Source organism: Metarhizium robertsii, assembly GCF_000187425.2.
Source record: "Metarhizium robertsii ARSEF 23 chromosome Unknown MAA_Scf_2, whole genome shotgun sequence".
In the NCBI taxonomy this organism is placed as follows: Eukaryota; Fungi; Ascomycota; class Sordariomycetes; order Hypocreales; family Clavicipitaceae; genus Metarhizium; species Metarhizium robertsii.
The window spans coordinates 5473451-5485765 of record NW_011942160.1 but is presented as its reverse complement, the minus strand read 5'-3'; the positions used below and the strand labels follow the sequence as shown (position 1 = coordinate 5485765).

The following is a 12315-nucleotide window of genomic DNA, read 5'->3' as shown; positions in this document are numbered from 1 at the left end:
ACGACACGTGAAGCAACAAGGACCAAATACCGTCTCATTGCAAGTACTTCCTCAAAACCTGCAACAACTCACTCCAACCATGCATCGACTGCCCTCTTCAGCTCGCCCTTCAGCCACCCGTCATACCGCAAGGCGACATCAAATCCATGCTCGCCATCCGTCTCTGTCAAACGCACTTCATCACCAACGACCTCTCTCGCACGCTTCACAAACCGCCTCACCGACTCCACGGGCACGACGCTGTCGTCCCTCCCCTGCAGTATCGTGACGCCCCCCACCGGAAGCCTCACGCTCTCGGCCTCCAGCGCCTCGGGCGGGAAATACACCCTCCTCTCGGCGGGCGCCGCGTCCTCCAGCCCGCGCGCGTACAAGCCGCCCAGCCGGCCGTGCTGCGTGGCCGCCAGCATAAAGTCCAATCTCGCAGCGGACGTCACCGAGCTCTCTGCCGGCCCGCCCTCCGCCGCGGCAAGCGCGTCGTCGTACACCGACTCCGGGACGCTCTTCCCCAGCGGCGGATTCTCACGGGGCCGTGTGAACTCTGGCGCGCCCGGGTCGACGAGGGGGTACGTGGCGACGGCGACCCTCATGTCGCGCGGGTACGTGAGCGCGGTGCTTAGGCAGAGGAGGCCGCCGGCCGAGTCGCCGGTCACGAGGACGCGGGCGAGGTCGGCCTCGACGGGGGGCGACTGCGAGGCGAGCAGCGAGGCGAGCGAGGGCGAGTGGATGTAGGCCCAGAAGTCGGCTACGTCTTGGAAGATCTGGGGCGTCGTGGCTTCCGGGAGGAGGCGGTAGTTGGGGGAGATGATGATGGCGCCGTGGGCGAGGGCGAGGTCCGTCAGCCACTGGGGGTAGAAGGGCAGGTAGAGCGAGTCGCCCATGACCTGGGGCCGGTTAGTATTTTGTTTGGTGTTGGAAGGGTGAGAGGGAGAGAGGGAAGCGCTTACGAGGCCGCCGCCGTGGAAGCGCACGATGACGGGCCGTTTGCCGGACAGTGGTGTTTCGGGGACGAGGACGTCGGTGCGGATTTCGTGGTGGGCAATCGTTTTGTAGGGCGTTTGGAGGACCTTGAGGCCCTGGAGTTTGGAGGCCATTGTGAATGTGTGTGAGGGTGTCGAGGCTCGGGTTTAGATGGGCGATGTGGTGAAGTTGTGTTCGTGACACGAATGACTTTGGGCTTTTATTTATAAAGGTTCTTGAGCTAGGATGCTTGTGAGTGTTTCTGTAGGCTATTATCCCGCGGCGTCGGCAGATGTATACGGTAGTCGCAGATGGGTCAGCGATTATTAAACCAGACTCTATGCATGTCGTCATTAGTAATTGGCAATGATTCCACACAGTTGTCAACTTGCCAGTCACTGCGGAATTGATGGAGACGCCGAGGTGCGAGCCCCGCCAGCGGGCTATTCGTCCATGTCTAGATGCATCGCTGGCTGCTGATGCTTTGATTCGCGAATTAAAGTTGTATTGGGGTGTCTGTGAATGGTTAAAATGATGTATGTAGCCTACGCGCCAACGACAAACTTGGGATTTGCACCTTGCAGAGGACAGACGGACGGGAATAAGACGGATATAAAGTAAAGTTGTATCAAAAGAGTGTCTGGTATGTAAATTTGCTTGTTGAAAGCAAAAACAGAAGATGCCAATACCAAATCAAGAGCTCGCAGCACTTGTGTGCGGCCTCCACTTCTGGTAGAGTTGTTGAAACTATTCTCAACCTCCATGTATCCAATACTTCCTCCTCCAACCTTAATGTTCGCATTTCAAGTGTCGCAATATCCGCCGCTCCATGTGGCATGCCCCCGATTCCTGCCGCGACAGGTCCCCGGTCGAATATCCCCTACTATCCGGCTTCCATGTTCCATGATCCATGTGCGCCCGTTGAGCCCCTGATGACTGACTCCCCCAAAACGACAAAATCCATCAAACCAGCAGCGTCAGGGCTCAAGGGTCAAGGCTCAGCAGCAACAACACCGCGGTGCCGTGCTGCCTAGCGCCAAAGGTCCAACAAGCTTACCATGCCTTCGCATTCCTCAGGCACGCCCGCCCATGCGTGGCGGTTGGCATAGATGACCTTTTGCATCTCCTCGTCCATGTTCTCTACAGGGTTTTGCTGACGCCAATCGCAATCTGTTGGGAGACACAAGTGCCTCCAAACGTTCCTCCAAGTCGAATCCTGAAACCGCGCCAAAGTCCGTATCTCATTCTTCAAGCCGGCAATGCGTTGGGCAAGGGGAACTTGGTGGACAATGGCCCTCACTTCGGTCTCGCTCATCTGCTGACGACGTGGGTGGTTGTGGCTGTCCCAAAGATAACGAGGGCGGGATAACTGGCGCAATGCTGCAAACCTTCTTGGGTTTCTCTCAAGCTGTCGGATTTCCGAAAGTACTCGAAGTTTGCACGAGACAAGCGGAACGCGGAAGAAACCTAGACGTGACTCGTCTGCACGGATAAGTCCGTCGACGGTTTCAAGGAAAGAGAACCTTATTTGGGCTCCCGTGCCATGTAAGAACGGGAACGGCCCAAGATCGCGCTCCTGCCGGTCGGTGAGAACCCTGGAGTTGAGGAAGTTCAGTGCATAGTCGAAAGCGTACCGGTTTCGGCCTTGGCATATGTACAGTGCTGGAAGCGCGAGCTTAGCAGCGGTGAAGTTCCAACAACCAGAAGTTGGCTGGTAGTCGAAGAGCTCGACCATGTCATTTATCGTCTCCATTGGCAATTGTTCTGGATAGGCTGCCTTAAACATCAAGTGGACCAATTCATGCCTTTTTTCGGCGAGCAGTAGACAGAGGCCGCCGCGTGTCTGAATGGGCCGCCGTTCCTCATCTCTCAGCGCCAGGTACTCAGCTCTTCGCTGCTGGATTAGTCCGCAAAAAGTCCAGTGTCGTGCCTTTCTGTCCTCAGTATTTGGGCCGCACGATTGGCAGAATATAAAAGTCTTGCAGTAGTTACAGCAAGCGATGTCGCCTCGACAGGCCGAACAATAAGTGTTTTCAGGTTCTTCCATGGTGAGGTGTGGTCTGGTATGTTGCGACCGGTCGCTGCAAGTAGGCTCGTCGATGATGGGTTTTGTGAAGGTGGGAGTGTGTCTTTGTCAAAAAGTGTCGATACCATGAAGTGTAGCAAGGCAAGTGTGCGGCGTATCCCAACGCGAGGGGAGCCGTGCTTAAATAGGTATTCTGAGAGCTCCAACCCATTGCAAACGAGTCGCCAACACGTCCGAAAACAAGGTGTGAATATGTCTCTATCAACATGTAAAATGACAAACAAGCGTGGGCCGGCCATTGCGGATTGAGGGTGCACAAATGGCGGTTGTTCTCTTCGTGTTGGACACACATGTGGTTGGAACCCCAAACACACAAGCAAGCCCGCTGCATGATGACGTAGGAATAAAGAGGCTCACAAGGGTTTCAATGAATGTTTCAGCCATTCAACATTACATGTACACCTATCCAACTTCAAATCTGCATCGGATGACGGGTGCGCTGCCTGCCTTGTGAAAGCAAGAGAAGACATCAGCACTCACAAAGCCACCAGGTCCCCGTGCATTCGTCGGGGCAGCAGAGAAGCGCACACGTGCAGGACGGAGCCTTTGATGCCTGGCATTTTTTGAAACACGCAAGTACCGGGCTGCTGACCCTGCATGGCAGATTTCTGCCGGCACTGAGGGAACTCGGAGCGAACATGTTGGCGTGATTCACGGCTGCTCAACAGCCTGACATGTGCAGTCTGGTGGGCCGCTTTCACCGGGCACGCATTGCATGAGAGACTGCGGATGGCGCATTTATTAAACGGGCCGAAATTTGACGCGGATTTGATCGCGTCCAAATGTCCAGCCAGGCATCTTGGTAACGGGGGAAGTGGCCTCGGTCGTGGAATTTGATGACATCTGGAGCGAGTTGTGCGACTTGCCTAATTGAGTCATCTTCGTATGAGCCCAGCCAATCAATGTATTGCCACTTGCGAATAGCACCAGACCGCTTTTGGGCAAGGAGCAAAGTAGAACCAAGAGATCATGGTCTCGGTATTCGGTTTACAGCGGCGGATGTGGCCGTAGACTGGTGCCTGTGCATGAATCTATATTGACGTGTCAATATACTTTTGACTTGTTTTTTAGCTCATGCTTTCCGTTGTGCCACGGTGGGAAAAGACTGGAGCTTATTCCCACGATGCCGAGCCTAGCAGGTTCATGCAAGTACAAGGTTTGGCTTTTAAGCGTCAACGTGTGCACTCCCCAAAGCATGCTTACATTACGGTTCTGTCTGGATTGATGTATTTGCAATGCACAACTGCCTGCTCATTTTTGAAAGCATTACATGGCCTCATTCACCACAGCCACCATGATTTAGCTTGAGCGTATACCGGACACTGCTGAAATCGGCTTATATTGGTGACTTTTTTTGCGTTTTCCCACCCGTCTCAAATTTATGGCTGCGGTAGCGCGGCATGGCTGCGCATCAGTAGAGTCCGTCTTGCGGTAAGTTTGGCTACTACATGCGAGTCAAGATAATTCTACGAGTGACTGACACCAACTTTATCAGCCTAAAATCCTTCAGACACGATATATAATCAAGTCTACGCTTATTGGCAACTGACTAATTTTTTTCTTTCGTTTTCTTTTTTTTTCTTTTTTTTTTAAGAAATCAGAACCTTTCTGCCCTCCTTCTTTAAATAATACGAACCCTTTTACACATACTAACCCATCTGCCCCAAACACTGCCGTGACTGCACATTGTCTCGAGCCTCGCACCCCGTTGCTGGACTGCCGAATCCGCAACGTCGTTTCCTTGCCTATACACAAGCAGCTGCCTTTGACTGGTAGTTGGACGCCAACATCACACATCACGGCATGCGGTTTCCAGCAGCCGGGGCTCTCGCCCTTCTCAGCCTTGGATTATCGGCAGCGGCAGTCCCCTCCAAGCCGGCGTCGACAATCTCGCCAACCTCGCCAACCTCGCCAACCTCTCCCAAGACTGACCCCTTCTACGCCGTCCCCGAAAACATCGAGCATCTACCGCCGGGCACCCTCCTGCGATACCGAAAACTCCCCTTGACCGACTCACCATTTGGCCTCACCGACGTCAACTTCAACATCAGCCACCAGATCCTCTACAGGACGACCGACAGTCACGGCCGCGCCACGGCCACGGTCCTGACCGCGCTGATCGCCTCGCCCGGGAACAACAGCAAAGTCCTCTCCTTCCAGCCCGCGCAGAACGCGCCGGCGCTGCAGTGCGCGCCCTCGCACACCTTTGACAAACACCCCCCGAGCCCCAAGAAGCCCGAGAGCACCATCACACGGCCCGAGCTCCTCTCCATCCAGTCGGCGCTGCACCAGGGCTGGATCATCCTCATCCCCGACTACCAGGGCCCCAAGGCGGCCTACATGGCCGGCAAGCTCGCCGGACACGCCGTGCTCGACGGCATCCGCGTCGCCGTCCACACGCCCTCACTGACCCGAATCCGCAACGACCCGAAAATCGCCATGTGGGGATACTCCTCGGGCGCCGCGGCCACCGCATGGGCCGCCGAGCTCCATCAGACGTACGCGCCGGAGCTCGAGATTGTCGGTGCGGCCGTCGGCGGCGTCCCGGCCGACATGGCCGCCGTCGTCGACAAGATCAACGGCCGCAAGCACGCGGGCCTCATTGCCGCCGGCGCCGTCGGCCTGGCCAACGAGTACCCCGACCTCGCGGCCACCATCTACCCGCGCATCCGGAACAAGTACCAGCCGCTGTTCAACAAGATCAAGACGCGGTGCGGCGACGACAGCACCAAGGCCTTCAACAACAAGAACGTCATCACCATGTTCAACACCACCGAGGTGCGCAGCCTCCCGGCCGTTGTGGACGTCATGAACCAGACGTCGCTGGGTAAGATGGCACCCAGGATCCCCATCTACCTGTACCACTCGTTCCACGATCAGATTTCCCCCGTTGGCACGGTCAACAAGCTGTATGATTTTTACTGCGCGAATGGTGCGTCGGTGCTGTACAAGCGCGACTTCTTTTCGACGCATGGCTCGGCGGGTGTCACGGGCTTGCCGAGGGCTTTGGTCTTTTTGATTGACATGATGGATGGCAAGACGCTGAGTGCTTGCTCGCAGGCTACCATCATTTCGGGGCTGCTGGAGTCGCCTACCTGGGGGAGGATACCTGAGGGGTTGATCAACGCGTTGCTGTTTTTGCTCCGTAGGACAGCGTAGGATGGGATTCGTGCTCTGGTTTATAATATTGACCATAGACCGTGTGCACTTTGGTATCGGTGTGGTTTGTCTGCATATGAAAATTTGGGGAGATGCTGAGGAATCATCTGTAGGTCTACTTGAAGGAGGCCTTGTGCCTGCTGGGTATTGACCTAGTTTCGCTCATTTTAGACCCCGACGGTATTTTCACTTGTGTTTTAGCCATCTATTTAATAGTAATAGGTCCCGTGTACGCCTTGTGCCGTGGATGAAATTTGAAACTCGCCGTGCAGTTATTCGTCGGGAATGAGCTTTCTGTGGTGACTTGACGGGGTCGTCGTACAGTAAGAAGTGTCGGTAGGCTGTGTTGCTTTTGGGCCAACAAACATCATTGATGCTTATTAAAGACACTCGAGATATCGGCAGATAGCCATCGTGTGTGTTTTCCGCTCTGTTCCATCAATGGCACGACGACGTCAACAGCAGGCTTTCAAGTTGGTACTATTTGCCGTCCTCGCGCAGAACTTGGCAAGCTGTCTAATGGTCCAGGCACGCATGTCCCGATAAAGAAAGTCGTGCAGTCCAACGCAGCAAAGCCAATCAATGCATCTCTTGAAACCCCACGTTGGCGATGTAGGATGCAACCCGAGTCCACGTTTGAATCTCGGCCGGGCCATGGGGAGTTGGCTGTCCAATCATGCATCTACTTGTTCCTCGAACCGTGAATCCATCCGTTGTCTCGCGGATGAGGGGTTCCAAGCCATGGCGACAACCTTTGATTCACGAACCAGCCGCATCAACCTGTTGCCCAGACATATCCTCGTTCACAATCTCTTCAAGTCCATGTTAATCCGAGGCAGTCCAAGGTCTTGGCATCACGAATACAATGGCGTCGTCGACTACACCCCCCACGCCCTTCTCCGTCACAGGCAAGACGGCCATCATTACCGGCGCAGGATCTGGTTTGCAGCGCCGCTGGCACTTTATCTCAACAACATGGCCATTTGCTAAGAATCAGCAGGCATCAACCACGCGTTTGCCGAGCTCCTCCTATCCCGAGGCTGCAACGTGGTCCTTGCCGACCTCGCCCTCCGCCCGGAAGCCCAGCAGCTCGTCTCCCAGCACGGCGACAAGGCAAAGAGGCCCCGGGCCGTATTCGCCAAGACAGACGTGACGTCCTGGCCAGACCTCAACCGCATGTTCGAAGTGGCGGCCGCGGAATTCGGAGGCTTCGACATCGTCTGCCCCGGAGCCGGTGTCTACGAGCCGCACTGGTCCAACTTCTGGCACCCGCCAGGATCTCCCGAGAGCAGGGATGCCGTCGACGCCGGCCGCTACGCCCTCCTGGACATTAACCTGACGCATCCCATCCGGACGACCCAGCTCGCCCTGCAGTACTGGATCCATCCTCCAGCCGGTGGCCCCCGCTCCGCGCCGGCGCCGGCACCAGCGTCCGTCGACAACCCGAAGCGAGTCGTGCTCATCTCCTCGGTCGCCGCGCAGATACCGACCTTTCGAGCTCCGCTGTACGGCGCGTCGAAGCACGCGATTACCGGATTCACGCGGTGTCTGGCCGACCTCGAGCCAAGGCTGGGCGTTCGCGTCACCGCCGTGGCTCCGGGCCTCGTCAAGACGCCCATCTGGACGGAACACCCGGAGAAGCTGGTCAATCTTGACCCGGAAAAGGACGGCTGGATCGCCCCGGAGCAAGTGGCCCGTGTCATGGTGGAGTCGATGGAAAAGGAGACAATCGCGGGCGGAACCGTGCTGGAGATTGGGAGGAACAAGACGCGGCGGATCCAAGTGTACAACGATGCTGGGCCGGATTTTAGCGCTGGCGGGGGGATAGCCGCCAGCAGGTCGGACGAGGGCGACAATATGGTCTGGGAGTGGCTTGGAGATGAGAGAATTTGGGCTGTTCACGATTGGGGCAACGAGTAGCTATCGGACCTGGGGCGTATCGTGTGATAGTGGTAAAGTAGGAACAGTGGTGCTTTGAGATGCGTATATTGACAAAAACGTACTATTCGCAGTGTCTACAGATTTGACCCTATTGCTATTTGGCTTGTGTTACTTGTACATAGGTTTGAAAATGTGACACAGGCCCTTGTGCCTGATAATGGCTGGGATTTGGTCTTGCCAAATTTTAACAGAGTGTTGTGTGGGCACCTTTTCTGGGCTTATAACTAGTTGCGCCTCTTTCATTATGTGATAGTCGAGACTGGAGATTCTGCCCATGGTACTTGTTGACGAATTCAGCCGACTCGATGGACGGGGGAGTAGTCTCGAAGCACAATATTGGTGTGTTATTATAAACAGCACTCATGTTATCAACGCTTAGCCTGGGCTGGCGACTATTTTCAAAATGAATTCCACATCTCAAGTTCTCGGGTTCAAAGTCCCTCGCAGGATCTGCTGTGCTTCCACGTGGCTCTGCCCAAACCATGCTCAACGCGTCCTGGAAAATGTGACAAGGGCCTAGCTTGGAGCAATTACTCAATTCAACTAATACTTTGCTTTGATATCAAAGGTCCTTGGTTTTCCTTGAAGCCCTGAGGGCGGAAGACCTTTATTTATATCAAGAGGCGGTGAGGGACCTTGTCCTAGGTCTCGTGATCAGAGCCTTTGTGTAACTATCGTCGGGTTCAAGGTCCGGCCCGTGCTGTGACAAGGGTTCGATTATGAAGGCTTGGAGCAATAGGGCTCAATTCAATAATAATCTCGTAGGATGTCAAAGGTCCTGAGTTGCTATAGGAAAGGAAGAGAAGGGAGACCGCCTTATATACATGAAAGGAACGCCCGGGCCTAGGGTCCTTGCCCGGGCACGTGTTCTAGCTGTGTAACCAACAAGTCCTGTATCGGCGTGAAGCCCCTTTGTTGGGCTTCACGATCTGTTGGGCCTTTTCCGTGTAACACGTGCCTTCATGGCAACGTGTCATCCGCGTAATAGAAAACGTCTACCCTCGCAGAAACATGATACACCATGGAGTAATTTATCTTTATAGACTGGTAAAGTATTCGATAAGTGAATTTTGCGAATATACACCCTGAGGCCTTGATTTACCGTCTGCCCGTGATGTGGCCATCGTTGAGCTCCTCAAGAAAACTCATATAAATGGGACTTTGGTCAGATCGGCTTACGAGTTGCGTCTGATAATTGGCCCGTGTACTCATGGATGGGGGGCATCGCCCTGTATCTTATTCATAATCGGTCCTTTCCACACGATAAAAAACCAAAAATCGGACATGGTCGGCCGGTATCTTACTGTTGCATCCCCCCTTATACTGTGCATAGTTCTCTACTATTCTTTTTTAGCAGGACATTTGCGTCCTAGAGCCCCAATATTTTGCCAGAGGTTTCGATTTTATAGTGGAATGCCACATGAGAGGCCTGCTATTGGCAGGCTGGTATGATATATCTTGCCGAGTAGGTTAAAGAATCTCAACGCCTAGACCCATCGCTGCCTGCCTACAAAGAGGCTAGAGAACAATGCTTTGACTGTTGCAGTTTGATTCTCAAGGCACAACTCGCCTCTTCTGTCCTTGGGAAACGAGACATTTCTCGTTTCAAGACTCAAAACTCACTTTCTAGGTTTAGGAATGGCCATTATGTGGACCGTATCTTGCAAGATCTGGTACATCAATCAAAACATTCTGGTATACTAAACTAAAAAACAATAGTACATTAACTTCATCAGAGGCAATCTCCAAAAACATGGAATCCTTGCTCATACTTCTTCCCCTAGATCACCCGCTTACTGTCCACATTCGGATCGAGCTTATTCATAAAATCCGTTCGATGAGGCCCCGCGGTATTAGGCGCAGGTCCAGGCTGTGTGCCGCCGACATGGACTGCCCTTGGGACTTGTCCCTGAGCGGCAGCAGCACCTCTGAGGTTGGGGTCAAGAGTATTTCCAAGCTGCGTTTGCTGTGCTCCGTACATGTCGCCCTGCGTGTTTGCGACAGGAACGCCGCCTTGCCGGTGATGGGTGTAGGCCGCGCCGCCGCTGTCCAAGTCCGAGTCAACGCGAGGATCAAGAGTATTTGCCAGCCGTGAGGAGTGAGGCCCATACGTGCCCTCTGGCACATTCTGCATGGGCGCCGTGGCCGAAACGCCAGGCGGAGGGGCCGTGTACGCCGTGTTTCCCGATGCCAGGGGCGCGTTATAGCCCGGAGCGGCGGTATTCGTCATGCCTTGTCCATGGGAGGGCGCGTATGTCCCTCGCGATGCCCCTATTCCGGGCCCGAGAACTTGTGCCCCTCCAGAACGGCTGTCGACGGTTGGGTCGAGTTTGTTGAGGATATCGTGTCGATGCGGCCCGGCTGTATGGGGTGCCGGTCCAGGCAAGTCGCTTCCAATTGGTGTCTGGCCTTGAGTTCCCATGATGTTGGGTTGATATCCTGCCGGAACGCCAGGCTTTTCCCCTGCAGCAACGTACTCGGGCTGGCCCTTGTGACTTTTTCGGCCAATGGGGCACATGGTGATGGCAGTGATGACTGTTGCAATCCTATTTCGAAGAAATGGCCGTCAAGTTGCGAGTAAAAGGTGAGGTTTTCGAGGGCCATGTATTTCGGCGCGATGCATGACTTTTATATTCCCCTGCGTTTTGCACATTCGACGACAACGGTAGGTGGCGAGCATGGCTGCGGTGATGTCACGACCGCATACGTAATGTCGTTGCTAAAACCTGATGATAGCTTTTTCTGGATGTGGTGGCGGTACAATGATGTTGATCTGGGCAATGTTGGACAGCAGGCACGAGGTATTTTGGGCAACTTTGTTCGACGATCTGTGGCAACAGCTCAAACATGCTCTCCCACGACGCCTTAGAGGATGATTTATTTGCACACCTTGAAATGAAGCCATGATTGGTTCACCTTTCACGACGCTGAGGGGTGCATATTTGACGCTGCAGTCCATGGCATGAATCATAAAGAGTTCATGGTGGATTCTGGAACTTCACCACCCCGTCACAAGGCGAAAAGGACAACGCCATCCGGCTATTTCCTCGATATGTGGCATCTAGATTTTCCTATAATGGTTAAAATCAGGCCATAACGTCACCGTGCCGTCATTGTTCTGGCAACATGTAAAACGTCGATGGCGCACCTGGTTACGTCATGCTCGTCCTGGCTGTGGCAAAGGGCGTCGAATATAAGACTCGGGCTCGCCAGAGTCTTCTTCCACGCTGAAAAAATAGGAGAGTAAGAAAATACACACTCTAACCTGTATTCATATTGAACGACTTTCTCGAATCGACACAATGACCTGCGACTGCGGATCGACCTGCAACTGCAGTGGCCCTAGTTCCTGTACCTGCGGCCAAGACTGCACCTGTAAAAACTGCGGTGTACGTTATCAAAGAATCTTGGACAAGAAATATGGTCAATCTAACTGTATGAAGAAATAATGAACGTGATCGCGACGGGGTATTGATGAGGAGTGCTTTACAATCGACCCTGCCACCGTCACCGGGCTCTGCGCAAACTAGATTGCAACACAGAGCATTGACTACGGAGTACTCCGTAGGTAGTTTAATAAAAATTCCTATCACAAGGAGATTTCAAACAGAATAAATAAGACTGTGAGACTTTATCTTGGGTTGTTCGCAGGTTCTATGAGGCTGCTCTATATTGGAGGAGCGTCGAAAAGAGAGACCTCGTTTTCTCACTCCGCGGAGAAGCCCTTGCTGTGTGGCCAAACTCTGGAAATACCATTACATCTCTGGAAGGTGCCGCACGCTTAGTTACCCGGGTACCTTCACAGACATGTGAGCTCTCCGAGTCCCCAAATGTCTCGCCATGTCTCAGGCGCCGTTGGCGTTGCGTAGTCGGAAAGCCATCATCCACCTATCGTCATGTTGTGATTCCCTTGACCAATCTCAGCTGCGCCCTCCGGCCACCAAAGCAGAGCAAGCGCACTGTAGTCTGTAGACAAGGCGGGCATACTATTCTCGTCTGGGTTAGCAGTTTGCTGTTGAATATACATAGTACAGACAATACACTTTACCAGCAGCCGCTTTGAGACATGAATGTCTGCGGTATGCATCAGTGCCAATCAACGGCTCGCGATCGGCGGCTTCCCCCGGCGAGCTGAATTCCTGCGGATGCTGGCTGCTTCCATTCCCCCGAGG

The 12315-nt window shown here is 54.0% G+C and overlaps 5 protein-coding genes across 5 annotated transcripts; 2 read left to right on the top strand and 3 right to left on the bottom strand.

Moving 5' to 3' along the window:
- Positions 1–68: 68 nt before the first annotated feature.
- MAA_09208 (Alpha/beta hydrolase fold-3 domain protein) lies at positions 69–1091 on the bottom strand (the record flags this gene model as incomplete). The annotated part of the gene is made up of 1 exon (XM_007827206.1): positions 69–1091. The coding sequence occupies one exon, from the start codon at positions 1089–1091 to the stop codon at positions 69–71; it is 1023 nt and encodes a 340-aa protein (XP_007825397.1).
- An 896-nt stretch (positions 1092–1987) lies between these two features.
- Positions 1988–3004, bottom strand: MAA_09209 (uncharacterized protein; the record flags this gene model as incomplete). Its single annotated transcript, XM_007827207.1, has 1 exon — positions 1988–3004. One exon carries the CDS (start codon positions 3002–3004, stop codon positions 1988–1990), a length of 1017 nt encoding a protein of 338 aa, XP_007825398.1.
- A 1842-nt stretch (positions 3005–4846) lies between these two features.
- Positions 4847–6202, top strand: MAA_09210 (lipase 2 precursor; the record flags this gene model as incomplete). Its single annotated transcript, XM_007827208.1, has 1 exon — positions 4847–6202. One exon carries the CDS (start codon positions 4847–4849, stop codon positions 6200–6202), a length of 1356 nt encoding a protein of 451 aa, XP_007825399.1.
- An 865-nt stretch (positions 6203–7067) lies between these two features.
- On the top strand, positions 7068–8122 carry MAA_09211 (uncharacterized protein; the record flags this gene model as incomplete). The annotated part of the gene is made up of 2 exons (XM_007827209.1): positions 7068–7143; positions 7203–8122. 2 exons carry the CDS (start codon positions 7068–7070, stop codon positions 8120–8122), a joined length of 996 nt encoding a protein of 331 aa, XP_007825400.1.
- Positions 8123–9923: 1801 nt separating this feature from the next.
- Positions 9924–10661, bottom strand: MAA_09212 (uncharacterized protein; the record flags this gene model as incomplete). The annotated part of the gene is made up of 1 exon (XM_007827210.1): positions 9924–10661. The coding sequence occupies one exon, from the start codon at positions 10659–10661 to the stop codon at positions 9924–9926; it is 738 nt and encodes a 245-aa protein (XP_007825401.1).
- Between the last annotated feature and the right edge of the window lie 1654 nt (positions 10662–12315).